The sequence below is a fragment of the Polypterus senegalus genome, chromosome 8 (assembly GCF_016835505.1).
Source record: "Polypterus senegalus isolate Bchr_013 chromosome 8, ASM1683550v1, whole genome shotgun sequence".
Lineage (NCBI taxonomy): Eukaryota > Metazoa > Chordata > Cladistia > Polypteriformes > Polypteridae > Polypterus > Polypterus senegalus.
In genome coordinates, this window is record NC_053161.1 from 105,874,280 (window position 1) to 105,891,871 (window position 17,592).

Here is a 17,592-nt window from a genome sequence, read left to right on the forward strand (position 1 = left end):
GCCTTGGTGAGGGATGTGTGAGCAGGCTGTCTACTGCCATTGCTGATTGACACTTTTGCAAAACAAAGACTCTGATGAGAAGGAGCAAGGGAATTTAATGTGGCCCGGCATTTTGACTTTTTCTGTAGGCTTCAAGGATTCTAATGTTAAAGAGAGGGAACACATTGGTGAGCTCAGCAACACCAGAAGACCTGGACAATCATGGAACTATACTGGATGATTGCCATATCCTTTCCTTTGTGAAGAAAAAACAATTAATGATATTAGCCAAACCATGAACACTCTTGGGGAGGTAGGCCTATGATTGCCAAAGTCGAACTCGAGAGAGCTTCATGAAAGTAAATATAGAGGGTTTACCACAAGGTGGAAACTTTTGGTAATCCACAAGCATAGGAAAGACAGATTAGACTTTGCAGAAAAAAAAAGAAAAAGTTTTGGAATAGTATTCTTTGGACAAATGAAATTAAGATCAGTATGTACCAGAATGATGGACAGAGAAGAGTATGGTGAAATGCAGGATTGTTTAATGATCTGTATCATACCATATCACCAGTGAAATGTGGTGGAGGCAATGATATGGCATGGGCATGTGTGACTGCCAATGGAAGTCATTCACTAGTGTTTATTAATGATATGACTGCTGACAAAAGTTGCAGGATTATTTCTGAAGTGTACAGGGCTATACTGTCTGCTCAGATTCAGACTAATGTTGCAAAACTAATAGGACAATACTTCACGGTATAGATGGACAATGAGCCAAAACATATTGTGAGTGCAAACCAAATACTTTTCAAGTCAATGAAGTGGAATATTCTTCAGTGACAAAATCAATCATCTGACATCAGCTCATTTGGACATGCATTTCCCTTGCTTAATATGAAACTGAAGGAATAAAGTCGAATGAACAAGCAGTGCCTGAAGACAGCTGCAGTGAAGGCCTGGCAAAGCATCAATAGGGTGGAAACCCAGCACATTTAGAAGTGTCCAGACTTCAGGCAATCATTGACTGCAAAGGATTTTCAGCCAAGTGTGAAAATGATTGTTATATTCATGATTATGTTAGTTTGTCCAAATACTTTTGAGCACCTGAAAATGGAGGTGAGAATTGTTAAAAATGTCAGTCTTTTCTAAATTGCTCATACAATGTTTTTGTTAACTGCTTTAAATTAAAACTGCAAGTCCACACTTCAATTTCATCTTTGCTTCATTTCAAATACATTGTGTTGGAGCACAGAGCCAAATTTAAGAAAATAGTGTCCCTTTCTAAATACTTATGGACCTAACTATATAGACAGATATCTGTTAGCACTAGAATTACCAGAGCCTACGAAAAAACTCATAGATCCGTCCCACCTTAAATCGCTTCTCACCTCTCCGTCAGCGTCTTTTGTCCTTTAAATGTGTTGATAAGCAGCAAGCAGTCTGCTATCACATCCCCCACTGGCACACAGTTTTCTCAGCTCAAGTCTGTTTACCTGCGAGTCAGTTGCTTGGAGTTGTATAGAATGATAAGTCAAGCAAAATCACACCTTTTATAAATACTATATCGTTATTTGGAACACATGCATTTCACGTGTGTTCCGTGTCTACAACGATCTATGTAAGCACATTGTTAAAAAAGAAGCTTGTTTCATGTTTTAGTAATAATTGATAAAATGTAGACATGAATTTTATAATGTGAGAAGCCTGAAGTCCAAATACCAAAGAAACACTTTCGCATTTACTACGACTGGTTCGGTGGTGCAGCAGTATCAACTGTTGACTGGTAATCAAAACTTCACGGGTTCGATCCCCGACGAGTCTATTTTCAGAAGTCAGCTGCTTTTATTCTTACTATTTTGGAATAAACACATACATTTGATTTCAGTCTGTAGCAGCCGGTGTAAATGTATGATACTTGTAAAGGTTAGCTTTGCTTTTTTTTCTTTTTATTTTTTATTCAGTTTCATTCTCTCAGTAGTGTTCACGATCCTACTCTACCTCCCCTCCCCATCCGACACTGCTGTTTTCACATAAAGACGCGCATTCTCGTACCAATGCTTGCGAACTGAAGTGTCTGTGTGCACTTTTCATGGCATTACACGTGTATTTTTTGAGCATGCCCGTGTCGCTCAAACACAGGAAGCTCTGCAATGTACTTGTGACTTTCTTTTTTCTTCGGTTATAGCCTTGAATAAAAGTGCACTTGTTTTGTTATACTTGTACATCAACATTTATATGTTACTTATATAAAAGCCAGATCGAATGTTATTTATTTGGATTTATTTACTTACTTTTTACAGAGTGCAGAGCTATAGCGCATCTTTATGTGAAAACAGCAGTGTCAGATGGGGTGGGGGGATGGGATGGATATTTTAGGATCGTGAACACGACTGAGAGAATGAAACTGAATAATAAAAAAAAAAAAAACAAAGCTAACCTTTACAAGTATCATACATTTACACCGGCTGTTGCAGATTGAAATTAAATGTTTGTTTTTATTCTAAAATAGTAAGAATAAAAGCGGCTCACTTCTCAAAATGGACTCGTTGGGGATCGAACCCGTGAAGTTTTGATTACCAGTCAACAGTTGATACTGTTGCGCCACCAAAGCAGTCATAGTAAATGTGTGTCAATGTCGCACCCTAACGTGTGTTGTTTTTCTGCAGTTACTGTATATTTTTGAATAAAAGCGCACTTGTTCTGTTATATTTGTACCTTTTTGTGAAAGTGTTTCTTTGATATTTGGACTTCAGGCTTCACACATTATAAACATGTCTACATTTTGTCAATCTATACTAATAAAAGGCAAAGCCCTCACTCACTCACTCACTGACTCACTCACTTACTCACTCACTCACTCACTCACTCACTCACTCACTGACTCATCACTAATTCTCCAACTTCCCGTGTGGGTGGAAGGCTGAAATTTGGCAGGTTGATTCCTTACAGCTTCCTTACAAAAGTTGGACAGGTTTTATATCGAAATTCTACGCGTAATGGTCATAACTGGAAGCAGTTTTTCTCCATTTAATGTAATGGAGATGAGCTTCAACGCCGTGGCGGAGTTTCGTGTGACATCATCACGCCTCCCACGTAATCACGCAGTACATAGAAAACCAGGAAGACCTCAAAAAAGCGCTCAAGAAAACATGCATTATATAATTGAGAAGGCAGCGAAACAATAAGAAGCGAGTTCTGCTACTGAAACAAAGCACGATGTAAACCTACACTTTAAATTAAGTTCATAGACAGGCTGCGCTGGCGTTTGTAATTTAGTGCCTGCCCATATAAGCCCATCCGTCAGCGGCAATCCAATAGCAAACTGCCACGGGTAAATATTCACGGGTGAAGGACTGTGCTTATGGAGAGGAAGATGAGATGGTCAGGGTGGTGTTTGACACAAACTCAGCGAAACTGCCAGAGAAAGTTTTAAGTGCCAGGACTAAGGTAACATTAAATAAAGCTATGGACATAGCACGAGATGGCACCAGCACAGCTGGGAACCTTCGATGCAAGTACACCGAGTGGCTCACGTGAACTGATGCAGTGCACAGATAAAAGCAACAGTTCCAAAGAGCTGAACAAAACCGAATTACACAATTGAAAAGGCAGCAAAAATATGAAGCGCCTGATAAGCATATTCATAAATGCAGCTACTGTGGAAACAAAGCACACGGTGGAAAAGTCAATGTCCCGCTAAAGGAAGACAGCGTAAAAAAAAACCCGTGCATGCAGTTTGTCACATCACAGATAAAAAGGAAGACGAGCTGTTTATTGATGCAGTAAGGAACTAATCGATGAATGAAACCTCTTATCTTTACAACGATTGACAAACACGGAATGTAACTTGAACACATCGTACAAATACGAGCCTGATTGAAAGAAATAATGATAATCAAATCCTTGATGACAGCAACATTCAATAACACTCACAAAACAATTACTGTATATTGACAATCATGTTACGCTATTTTTAAAATGTTCCCTTTTCTTTTCATAACTTCTACTTCTCCACTGCGATACACGGGTATATATATAAATGTATATCTATAGCCCGATCTACAATACATACTTTAGCATAGACAAGCGGTGGCGCAATTGTAGAGTCTTAAGCCTCTAACGCCACATTCGAGGTTCGATTCCCGAGAGGGGATGTACTGACTATGTACGCGCGCTACCGATTCATTTTACCTTCCCATCTCCTTGGTTTGGGACGTATGAAAAAATATTAGGTTAACGCAGAATCATGTTACGCTATTTTTAAAATTTTCCCTTTCTTAGCACAAGCACAGTTGAGAAGCTTCGATGCATGTACTCCATAACGCGCTAAAAATAACGCATTTAATCACACTTTCAATTCCAAGCAAACGGGAACTTTTGTCAATGCATGATTTCCTGGTACATCCATTACACTGATGCACACATCACAGCTACAAAAATGTTAGAGTCGGAATAAAGCGCTTCCTACGACTGATCATTTCGACTACCGAGCGAAGCCTTGATAAAAGCATGGTTTTGTGCACACTGAAAAGCAAGCAAAATTAGATGCATTACAGAAAGCGGACTTTGTGGCTCTTACTGGGGATCATTGGACTTCCGTGACCGTTAGTAATTCTAAATACATCTAATTACAAAATGTTCAATGATCACACTGTTTTAGCCTAATGTACAAAATAATTTTGGCTAATGTTACTCAGAGTTTAAAGAGTAAGCTGGTCAAATTACCTTTTATGTTTCTGACTTATTTTTTAAGAAGAAAACTGCACTTTATGGTGAAATTTTGGTTATTATTATTTAAAGACAATACTATTCTGAAAATGTACTTAAAGTACTTAAACTACCACTTTATTTTTAAGTCTGCCCAATTTTAACCAGGGATGATATTTTTGTTTCTGTTTTGAATTCAAATGCAGTTTAAAAGCTTTTTTTCAGAAATTAAAACAGCTTCAGTTTACAATATTCATGTCCATGTCTATTATTTGATTCTGTCGCCCACTAAAACCGCTTTTAAATAAAAAAAAAATTTGCGATTTGGGGCAAATTTACGTGTGCGATTACATACGATTAATCAAGATTAATTCTTACACAGCCTCTAATTAATTGGATTAATTTTTTAATCGAGTCCCACCCTAATATATATATGTAGATATATATATGTAGATTTGTATATATATGTGTATATACAGTATATATGTAGATATGTATATGTTGTATATACAGTATGTATATATATGTGTGTGTGTATATATACAGTATGTGTATATATATGTATATGTATATATATGTATGTGTGTATATGTATATATATATATATATATATATATATATATATATATATATATATATATATATATATATATGCCAGCAACACTCATGACAATTACAAAACAATTACATTGTCAATCATGTTACGTTATTATTAAAATGTTTCCTTTTCTTTTTACTTCTCGCTGCCAATCGCAGCTAGCTATATATATATATATATATATATATATATATATATATATATATATATATATATATATATATATATATATATATATATATATATATATATATATATATATATATATATATATATATATATATATATATATATATATATATATATATATAAATAGATAGATATGACAACAACACTCATATCAATGACAAAACAATTACATTAACAATCATCTTACGTTATTTTTAAAATGTTTGCTTTTCTTTTTTATAACTTCTTTAACACACTACTTCTCCGCTGCGAAGCGCGGGTATTCTGCTAGTTATTACTAAAACATGAAACACGTTTCTTTTTTTAACGATGTGTTTACGTAGATCGTTGTAGACACGGAACACACATGAAATGCATGTGTTCCAAATAACAATATATTATTTATAAAAGGTGTGATTTTGCTTGACTTCTCACTCTATACAACTCCAAGCAACTGACACGCAGGTAAACAGACTTGAGCTGAGAAATCTGTGAGCAGGTGGGGGATGTGATAGCAGACTACTTGCTGCTTATCATCACACTTAAAAGACAAAAGATGCTGACGGAGAGGTAAGATTTAAGATGGGACGGATCTATGAGTTTTTTCGTAGGCTCTGGTAATTCTAGTGTTAAACACTGACCTTATATCTGTTGTGGGCTGCAATTACATTCTATTGGCTATATTAATAGTATGTATATAATGTGGATCTACAGTAGGTAAATTAACATACAAGCCAAGTTCCATTAGAATGAATTCTGTTTTAATGAAATTTCTAATTTAATGAATGCTTATTTGTCGTGGACAATTTCCAATAGAACTAGTGTTTAAAAAAGCACATTACAATTACATAATTTTTCATGTGAAAAGCAGCAAAACCCATGTTTCTGTTGCAGCTCTGGGATTCTTCAGCTCCTCTGAACAGCCAATTGGATTGCTTGTTTAGGTATACTCAAATGTTGTCCTTGTACTCAAATGTTGTAAAAATCTGAAGTTATTACATTGTGCTTTATTTCTGAGTTGCTTGAGGCATAGTTTCACCTTACTCAGCACTTTGACCAGATGGGAGCTTAAAGTTTGTCATGTCTTAGAGCACAAGTGCTGAATGCTGAGCTTCTCTCCTATTTTTGCTACTGAACGAATTCAACATGTTTCATAAGTTGAACGACATTTTACTCTGTGAATACCTGCACACCATAGTCTTTATTTTTTAGAAATATATTTTTTTTTAATTTGCATTTTGCATTTGCATTTTAATGTGTCTTTGAATTTTGTGCTAGCAAATTTATGCATCCAGTGATTTTTTTTTTAATTGTGAACTCTTATTTCCTCATATGTTTTATCATGATCTTTTCATATTAAAATTTATTAAGTCACAAAAAACAACAAACCTCAGCAATTTATGTTGCAGAAAAAGTTGGAAATTCTCACTGCCATTGTTTCTGGCAAAATTGATTATTTACCCCATACATCAATATTTGTTCTAATTCCATTATATTGAAATCCATGTTATAGAGAGTTTCCAGTCCATTACAGTTTGTTATGGTGGAATTTAAACTGTATATATAGATAGACAGATCTGTATTTTTATGTATTTATGAAAATAAAACATTATTTTATTACATTACATATTTAAACATTGATCAGATTTATATGTCAAAATATAGTGATTATAATAAATGATGATAAATATTTTTAAAATGTCAGGCTGAGACAGTCCCAGTTCCCTGTTAGTTAAGCCATTTATTAAAAAAAAAAATGAATTGCTCAGCAAATTAAAGCTTACTTGGTACTATACTTATTTTACAGATATTTGGTATTTTGAAAAGCCCGTTTTCAGATAAAAGTGGTGAAGGACCATTGCTAAAACTAGATGACCTGGGTGATCAGAGATATGCTCCTTTCAGATATATGCTTAGGTTGTGCTACAGACTGATCCGACATTCGCAGCATGATTACAGGAAAAATCAGGTAAACATGGCTGTTTATAAATGCAGTGCTACTATAGAACTGTACTAGTAATGGTGAACCTTCTTTGTAATTTAATTTTTGTGTTCTGCTTTTATTTTCCTTAGTTTTCCTAATGGAAGGTGTTGCTCTGTGATGCTTTAATGTGATTTGCTTTATGCCTACAAGTCACAGGGCACACCTAACATTGAATTACTTGTGCAAAAACATAATGCATGAGAAAACTTTCATACATTTAATAACTGGAGTTTAAAAGGATGTCAAATAATGTTGCTGAGTTATGCACTCTGAATACTATTGGCATCCAAAATGGAAACCTTTGCTCTTTAATGCTGTACGTTAGCTCTGTGTTTTCCTGTACAGTAGATTTTATCATTATTAAAACAAAATGAAAATACCTAGATTCTAGACTAAAAAAGAAAAAATATTTGAATCACAGAGTATGGGGATGCAAAATAAGACTTCTTTGACCTTAATGCTATACCCCCACACCTTCTTTTAAGGTTTTTCAGAGTAATTTTTTATGTTTGTTTCATTGACTATTGAATGAACTTCAAAATCTATGTAAAGAAATGTGATGTCTGGTGTTTTCTTAAAATTATCAAATTCAAATTTGTCATTTGGAAGTCTATATTTGAAAAACCAACTAATGCATACTTTTCAATAATCATAATGTTTTCTTTACTAATTTAATGTCACTACTGTCACCATCACGACTGAGGATTATGCTATTCAGTATTCACACTTTATCAAAGACTCTTAACCTGTTATGCCCCAAGGGGCTTTTAGCATTATTGCACCTACATTGCATACCCAAAAATGAATGGCTATTATTCTCCTTATTGGTAGATAAGGAGCTGCGGAGTAGTGAGTATTAACAGTCCACATTTTAAAAGAATATTTTTACATGAATAAAAACCTTTGTTTCACACTAATGTCAACTTTTGCCACACCAAAGAGCTTCTATGTCCAGACACTATTCAGGGAGCGGCTTTAGAATCAGTTCACCGCTACAGTTACAGAACACAGAGGAATTTTATAAGAAAGGGCAGAATATACTCTTTTTCCTTAGGAGAGTGTGCTCCTTTTGTATGGGAACAGACATCCTTCACATGTTCTGCAGCTCCGTGATATCCAGTGTAATTGTCCACTCTGGGCTGGGCTGCTTATGTCACTTCAAGAGGTGCCCCAACCCCCCGAATCAACAGGCTAATTAACCCATTAACTGCCACGGTCCCCATTTGGGGATCATGTACTTTAAACCGTCTAGTGACGCCACCTGCTATCTATTTAGGAAACAACGATGTGCGCATGACTTATCAGGTTTGTGTCTGTGCTGCGGATGCTAAATTTTGCTTGTGCACGTGGTTGGCTTCCCACGCGAGATCATTCTTCCAGTCGAGGCAGCTATTTTCGTCTCATGAGTAGAACGCCGTTTTTTACAGCAGAACAAGTGTTTATCCAAGAGGCTCCTTTTCATTCTTGATAGTTTGTCGTGAGGATTGGTAAGTGTTTAGTACTGTAATCACACTTTTCAATACATTATATAGTTTTGATGGGCACAATAGAACCAAATATCTCGATCCCTATTTGGGGCTCACATCTGATACTGACTGGAATTTCACTAAATATTTTGTACTTGCATTTTATAGAAAATGGCGCGGCACAGGGTTCTTTCTTTGAAAGAAATCGATGATATAATAAATGACGATGCATTTCTAAGTTCTGATGAAGATGACGACGACAATGGCCCTATAGATATTGTGGAACTTCCTCCAGAATGAGTTGATGAAGTGTCAGACAACGAAGATATTGATGACAACATTATTGATGATGATGAACCGGCAGATGTTCCTGGACCTGTTGAAATTCATCGCACAGCAAGGGAGGATGATCATGTTACAGTGGCCATCGCGTCACCATCAACAAGCACCGCTACAAATGATACAGGCCTACCACCTGCCAAAAGGAGAGTGGTACCTTTGAATCCAAAGTGGAAGAAGAGACCACCAGTTTATTCTAAAAGCTACCCAAACTGTGATGTTGTGGAAAAAAGAAGGTGTGATCTCATCAACTTACTCAGGGGGAAAAGCCCTGTGCAGTGTTTTGAGAAGCTATTTGATGACGCAGTTATCACAGATATTGTCCAGCAGACAATGATTGTATTAGAAAGTTTATTGCCATTCTTCTCTTCACTGGGTACCACTCTCTTCCTCAAGAACAATTGTACTGGTGTGAAGATGAAGATATGGATGTTCAAAGTGTGAGAAAATGTACGAGTCGAAACAGATATCTGGAAATAAAACACTACCTCCATATTACTGACAATTCTGACCTGGAAGGGATCCCAGAAAATGAAAGGGACAAGCTCTTTAAGATTCGCCCATTAATTGACAAACTAAATGAAAACTTTCAGCAATTTGGTGTCTTCTCTGAAAGTTTGAGCATTGATGAACAAATGGTCAGATATTTCGGACACCATTACCTCAAGCAGTTTATGCGTGGTAAGCCTGTAAGATTTGGATTCAAACAATGGGCGATTTGCTGCTCACAAACAGGCTATTGTTACCAGATGCAGGTGTACGAAGGCAAGGCTACAGGCAGTGATGATGATGCAGGCGTGTCCGGACTTGGGGCATCTGTTATCTTGAAAATGATTTCAATTTTAGAGACACCATATGCTCACAAAATTTATTTTGACAATTTCAGAATATTAGAAGATTTCAGAAGATCTGTTGCCAGGGCATATCTTGCTCTTTCTTCGCGAATATCTGACCCAAAAAAGGCTGGGAGGAAATCCTTCTCCAAACCAGCCAAGAGTCGTGTTCTTGCTGATATCAGAACCTCTGGAACTGGTCACTACATTGAACGCACAGAAATGGGCAAACAAAGGAAGTGTGCAGTGTGTAAGACTAACGCAAGAAAACAGTGCTGCAAATGTAATGTTGGACTACATGTTGAGTGTTTTCCAGTATGGCACCAAAACTAGGTAGTATGTGTCATGATCCCCATTTGGGGAAGGGCCAAAATTTTGAAATTTTGGAAAAAGTACAAATGTTGAGATTCAAAATATATGTTTTCCTTATTAAGGAGATGTAAATCTATAACAATAAAGCAAAAATATTCGGGAAAATAATTTGGCAGTTAACGGGTTAAAAGGGCCAGCTCAGTTATGAGATTCACTCTGGACCACTTGGAGGTCGTAGCAAAGGAGGAAATTAAAACTAAACTAAACTCTGTAAAAAGTCAAATAAACATATATATTATGCACAGCCCTAAAATTAACTTTGTGTGCCCCTGTCTGTCAGCCATGATTGTACCAAGTTTAGATTTCATATCCCATAGCATTGTAAAGTTATATAGTTTGGCACAAGGTGTCCCAGCTTTTGGAAACATTTTGTGTCTCATTTTAGAAACATGTTGTCTCTCTTACCTAAACAATTTCTTAAAACAGGAAAAAGTGTATATAAGTTATAATTTTCTTGTGTCTGTTTACCATTAGAAACAGAGAAACCTTACATTTTACACAATTGTTTGGCATTTTTGTGCTGCATTTTACACATTCTGCTTCCATCTGTCTCAACTTCGCCACAAATTTGTGTTTTTTTTTTTTTGTTTTTTTTTTGCTTTTTCTTACATTTGATGTCTGGAATAAACCAGCTTCTTCAAGTTCTGGGTCATAGCATGGAGGCAGCCCTTGGCTTGGGGAAGGAAACACCACTTGTCAGAATCCCAGAGCTAGTAACATACACCTAAACCATTCAGACAGGGTCCAATATACATTGTCCAATCAACTTAAGCAGCAAATTATTGGCATACAAGTCAAAAACTGGCATACTCCGAACAGTGGAGTGAAACAGTGACATTTGGTCAATTTTATTTGGTGGTGTCTATGTGTGATACAAGTACATTCGATCAAAGAGTAGCCTCCAGCGAAACTTCGCATGGCATGATTCAGTCACATTTGCTTGGGGGAAGTTCACTACAGAAATACTTATTCCAAGAGTCATTGCCATAGTCGAAATCACTGAAATCACATTCTTTCCCCATTGTGTTTTGTACGAACATTAACTGAAGCTCCTGACCTGTATCGCTATTATTTTAATGTACAGTAATCCCTCCTCGATCGCGGGGTTGCGTTCCAGAACCCCGCGATAGATAAAATCAGCAAGTAGAAACCATATGTTTGTATGGTTATTTTTATATATTTTAAGCCCTTATAAACTCTCCCACACTGTTAACATTATTAGAGCCCTCTAGACATGAAATAACACCCTTTAGTCAAAAGTTTAAACTGTCCTCTATGACAAGACAGAGATGACAGTTCTTTCTCACAATTAAAAGAATGCAAATAGATCTTCTCTTCAGGAGCAGAGAATTTCAGAGGGAGGGAGAGAGAGAGAGAGCTCGCAAAGAAAAGCAAACAATCAAAAAATCAATACTTGTGCTTTTAAGTTTGCTGCGGCATTTTTAGAGGAGCGTCTGTACAGCCTCTGTGCAAACAGCCCCTCCGTCAGGCGCAGAGAACGTCAGAGAGAGAGAGCGAGATTAAAGCAACAATCAAAAAATCAATACGTGTGCTTTTGTGCTTTTAAATATGCCGAGCACCGCAATAAAGCAGCATTTTTTTAGAGGAGCGTCAGTATCTTTTAAGCAAACAGCACCTCTGCTCACACCCCCTCCGTCAGGCGCAGAGAATGTCAGAGAGGGTGAGAGAGAGGCAGAGACAAGCAAACAATCAAGCTCCGCGCGGGAAGCACATCTTATAGCATTGAGGAGTTTTAGTTAATATGTAATACATGCCCTGATTGGGTAGCTTCTAAGCCATCCGCCAATAGCGTCCCTTGTATGAAATCAACAGGGCAAACAAACTGAGGAAGCGTGTAGCATAAATTAAAAGTCCCACTGTCTGCAGAAATCCGCGAACCAGCGAAAAATCTGTGATATATATTTAGATGTGCTTACATTTAAAATCCGCGATAGAGTGAAACCGCGAAAGTCAAAGCGCGATATAGCGAGGGATTACTGTAGTGTGCTACTGCCACATGATTGGCTCATTAGATAATTGCATGGATGTACAAGTATTCCTAATTTTGTAAGTGAATGTATAATAAACACTTTTAGTGGAGAAATTATAGAGTTTTAGTTTGCTGAAGGATGTGAAAACTTTGTCTTTAATTTAGCTTGGCTAGTTGTATTAATCTCCTTAGCATTAGACCTGAGCGTTACTTGGGCTGCAAAAACCGTGCTAAAAGTGTTAGTCCCACGTGTCACTCAGGCAACTGTACAGATGTGTCTTGCATAACCGAGAATTAGTTGGGCTGTAAAAGTGTTGTCGGTGTCATTCTTTGGATAAATTATGTCTGAGTGTAGGTTTTCACCAATTATAAAATATCTGCACTTTACTAACATTGAAGACTTTGAAGAGAATACCCATCCAGCACCCAAAATGAACAAAATTTGGGACATATAAAAGGCAATTGTAATAAAATTTCATAGTGTTTACATTCCAGGTCATGATGAAAGTCTCATGGCTTATAAGTAAAGAGAGACTGATGCATATGGAACAGTGTGTCTTAACCAGCGTGGCATACCTGTAGGCTATGGCAGAGCTAAATTACAGCAAGATACACTAGTAGCTTGGCAAAAGGGTAAAATGCTTGCTCTGAAATGGAAAGACAAGAAAGATGTTTCTTCTTAGCACTGTGCATAATGTAGCGACAGTCACTGTGCAGGTTAAGAGCAAAAAGTAGGTTACAAAGCCTTGTTCTGTGGTTGACTACAATAGCACGATGGGTGGCGTAGATTATGTGGATCAAGAATTGACTTTCTATCCCTTTATGCGGAGGCAACAAAAGAAATACTGCAAAAAGATATTTTGTCATTAGGTGGAATAGTGCATTAGAGTGCATTCGTGTTACACAAACAAAAAGCTGGCAAACTGAATCTCTTGCAAAATTTTCATGCCAGTGTTTAGAACAAATCATTGCCTCACATCCACCATCTACAGTACCACTAAAGAGACACGGTTGACCCAGCACATCGCAGATCAATCCAGAGTGTTTTATTGGTAGAGGTTGTATTGATTATGTACCTCCAACAGAAAAAAAACAGAATCCAACTGTTACCTGTGCAATGTGATTTTCAAAAACTGATAAATCTGGAAAGAAAATCCCTAAAGTACTGTAATGTTGGAGTGTGTCTTTCACCATACTTCAACATTTATATATAGATTATAGAGTATATACTGTTTTGGCATCATTATTAATGTTATTATTGTTTTTATTTTTGTTATTATTATTCATTTCATATTATTTTTATTCATCATTGCTTTTATTATTTATATCATTATTATACTTTTGAGATTTAATAAAAATTGAATTTTTATGCCAATAAAATGCAATGCTTTTTACATGTTTTTTGGGGATAAAATGCTATGCTAAGGAAGTTAAAATGCCCTTAATTCTGTAATTTGTATTTCCTCAGAATATTATACAGTATAGAGTGAAAGATAAAAAAAATCACGATTATTTTTATTGTGATACCAGTTCAATACCTTTCATTGGTTTTGACTGAAGGGTGTGGAAGGAGCACACTATATTAGGAGAAAGGACCAGGGAGTCAATTTCTTTCAATTTTGATAGGCTGTCTGTATTCTGCATTTAATGCAAGTGAGAATGATAGAATAAGTTGATAGGGCATGCTGACATCAACTTTGCAAACTTGGGTGGATGTGGAAATGGCGACTCCTTAGTTTAAAAAAAAAAAAACAGCTGACTTCAATGCAGTGAAGGGGAAGGCTCAGCAGTGCTTAGATAAATGGCCAGCGTTAAGACGCTCGCCCAATCAAGCACAATGGGGCTGTAGGTGCAGGTAAGACACCATGAAAAAATAACTAGCAGAAGATATTCACTAAGCAAGTTTTGTTTATTTATTTTAGATTGAACAACAAAAACCTTTATAGAGCACATTTTCATACAAATAATGTAGCTCAAAGTGCTTTACATGTTGAAGAAAGAGAAAAAAAGACAAAGTAAGAATTAAAATAAGAGAACACTTATTAACACAGAATAAAAGTAAGGTCCGATGGTAGTTCTTAGCAGTTGGGAAATAGAGCAGTTAACTGGGTGACAGTATAGGAGTTTCTTAATATGGGGGAATACAAACAGTGCAAGTGAGATGCACAAACCAGTGTGTTTCTTCGTGCCGGTCCAAAGCCTGGATAAATGGTGAGGGTTACATCAGGAAGGGCATCCGGTGTAAAATTTTGCCAGATCAATATGCAGACAACAATACAGTATGCTTCCGTAACAGCTGCAGGAGAGAGGGCTAAAGTACAATATTTAAAGTCAGAGAAACCGGTCAGAACGATAGAGATCTCAGTTTTAAAGTAGCCGACAAAGGGAATTCACACATGTGGCAAAGCATAGAATTGCAAGAATGTTAAACAGTACTCTTTTGACAGAGGCTGAACAGGAAGCCCAGCAGTCACCAAGACAGATGGGTACGCGCGTACGAGAGTAGGAACATTTAAGTAGGGTGGACTGCACCTAGACAACGTGTTTTATAACATACTGATTAATGTCTTTCTTTAAAGTGGCTTACAGGTTTAGAAGACAGATACAGTATTATCAATTAGAATGATTGATGAGTTGGTGATTGAATTTTTAGCTGCAACCCTATGGTTCAAAGTCCACTGTAGTTTGTCTCCTGCCTGTTAATTTAATTGAAACAATTTTTTGTTCTATGGTTAATTTTTTAATTCTTTTTATTATAGGTCACTTTTTGTTTAGTAACTACATATTATAAATAGACAATTTTACAATGTAATGTTTCTGCAATTTCTTTTTCTTTCTTCCAGGAGTATATTGCACAGAATTTTTGCATCATGCAATCACAAATTGGATATGATATTTTAGCTGAAGACACCATCACTGCCTTGCTGCATAATAACAGAAAACTATTGGAAAAGCACATTAATGCCAAAGAAATAGAAACATTTGTGAGTTTGCTGAGAAGGAACAGAGAACCCAGGTAGAAAGTTATAGAATGTATTATGTTTGCTTAAAGGCAATCAGTCAGTGGCCAAGTGCTTATTATGTAGTACTACACTTAATAGAAATTAAAGGTGGTGTATTTGCTGTTAGTAAACATGATGTTTTTAAGTCATCAGTTTAGTACAATATTGTATGCAGAGTATACATGTTTTTATGTTTATGTAATAGAATATTTCATAGTAACTAAGGAAAAAGTAAGTAATGTTATTTATTAAAAAACTGGAAATTTATTTTCTCTATGTAGGTTTTTGGATTATTTATCAGATCTTTGTGTCTCAAACACAACTGCCATTCCAGTGACTCAAGAGCTTATTTGCAAATTTATACTTAACCCCAATAATGCTGACATTCTCATTCGCACAGAGTAAGTATTGTTTTGGATATAATGTTGAATATTTTTAGTTTGTAGAGAATTATTAGTTTTACTAAAGGAATTAAGTTTTTTTTTTTTTCATTTCATATTTCAGTTTTTTATGCCATTTATTCACTGATGTACATTACCAGATGAGGGTTGTAATTACAATTTTGTCACCATGACTATTCTTGTCATCTTCTATTGCAATATCATTTTGATCCACAAGATGGAGTAGAGAGCTATGAGACTAACCCTGTGCATGTATGCTTTTACAAACACTATAGCTGTAGCCTTTAGTAATACACTTACATTCTGCTACTGGCGAAGTTCGTCCATAACAATGAATTCGGAGATAATGTGCCTTTAATTACTGGAACATAAACAATATTTTTTGTGGAAGTTCTCTTTAAATTCAGCTTTACCTGCATACAGATATCTTGACATAATTAAAAGATCTATTATGTGTCACTTTATTGACTAAGGCCGGGGTTATACTTCATGCGACACATGCTGCAGTAGACGCTCCTGCTACGCAAGTGTTGTACTGTTTATACTTGCACGCGTACTTTACGTAAATCTGGAGGAAACCACCAGGTGGCAGTGCGAGATATTATCACGGTGAGAACAGGTTCGGCTTCGCTGTGCTGTGAATTTCCTGGAACACCCATTAAATTCCGATAACACCTTACCGCAATATCTCTGAAAAGGATGTTTAATGATTAAATCCATCAGTTCAGGGATTTGTCCATTTTAGCTAGCATTGAGCACGAGGCAGAAACTGGACAAGGCATCAGCTCATCGCAAGGTGAATACAAGCACTCACATACCCTAGCGTCATTTTAGTGTAACCAAATCTGCTTATCTTTGGAAGGAAACTGGAGCACACTGACGAAACCCAGCAGAAAAACATGTAAACTTCAGGCAGGGATTATCAGCGGTGTGACTCCCTGCAAGACAGCAGTGCTAATGCTCCGCCACCATGTCACCCCCATGTGTGTAATTATTAACAGTATTCATTATTTAACCGAGAACTATCTGTAACCTATTTATCTGTAACATACATACTTTAATGCATTTCATCATGAAAGTGATATCAAGTATACAGTGGTGTGAAAAACTATTTGCCCCCTTCCTGATTTCTTATTCTTTTGCATGTTTGTCACACAAAATGTTTCTGATCATCAAACACATTTAACCATTAGTCAAATATAACACAAGTAAACATAAAATGCTGTTTTTAAATGATGGTTTTTATTATTTAGGGAGAAAAAAAAATCCAAACCTACATGGCCCTGTGTGAAAAAGTAATTGCCCCCTGAACCTAATAACTGGTTGGGCCACCCTTAGCAGCAATAACTGCAATCAAGCGTTTGCGATAACTTGCAATGAGTCTTTTACAGCGCTCTGGAGGAATTTTGGCCCACTCATCTTTGCAGAATTGTTGTAATTCAGCTTTATTTGAGGGTTTTCTAGCATGAACCGCCTTTTTAAGGTCATGCCATAGCATCTCAATTGGATTCAGGTCAGGACTTTGACTAGGCCACTCCAAAGTCTTCATTTTGTTTTTCTTCAGCCATTCAGAGGTGGATTTGCTGGTGTGTTTTGGGTCATTGTCCTGTTGCAGCACCCAAGATCGCTTCAGCTTGAGTTGACGAACAGATGGCCGGACATTCTCCTTCAGGATTTTTTGGTAGACAGTAGAATTCATGGTTCCATCTATCACAGCAAGCCTTCCAGGTCCTGAAGCAGCAAAACAACC

General features: G+C 36.5%; 1 protein-coding gene across 3 annotated transcripts in view; it reads left to right on the plus strand.

The window, feature by feature from the left end:
- Positions 1 to 17,592, plus strand: part of itpr2 (inositol 1,4,5-trisphosphate receptor, type 2) — a 583,413-nt gene that overhangs the window by 167,112 nt on the left and 398,709 nt on the right. For all 3 annotated transcript variants that reach the window (XM_039761551.1, XM_039761550.1, XM_039761552.1), the window contains 3 exons: positions 7,263 to 7,424; positions 15,283 to 15,455; positions 15,723 to 15,842. In XM_039761551.1, coding sequence (XP_039617485.1) covers positions 7,263 to 7,424; positions 15,283 to 15,455; positions 15,723 to 15,842 — 455 coding nt within the window. The remainder of the gene's footprint in view (positions 1 to 7,262; positions 7,425 to 15,282; positions 15,456 to 15,722; positions 15,843 to 17,592) is intronic.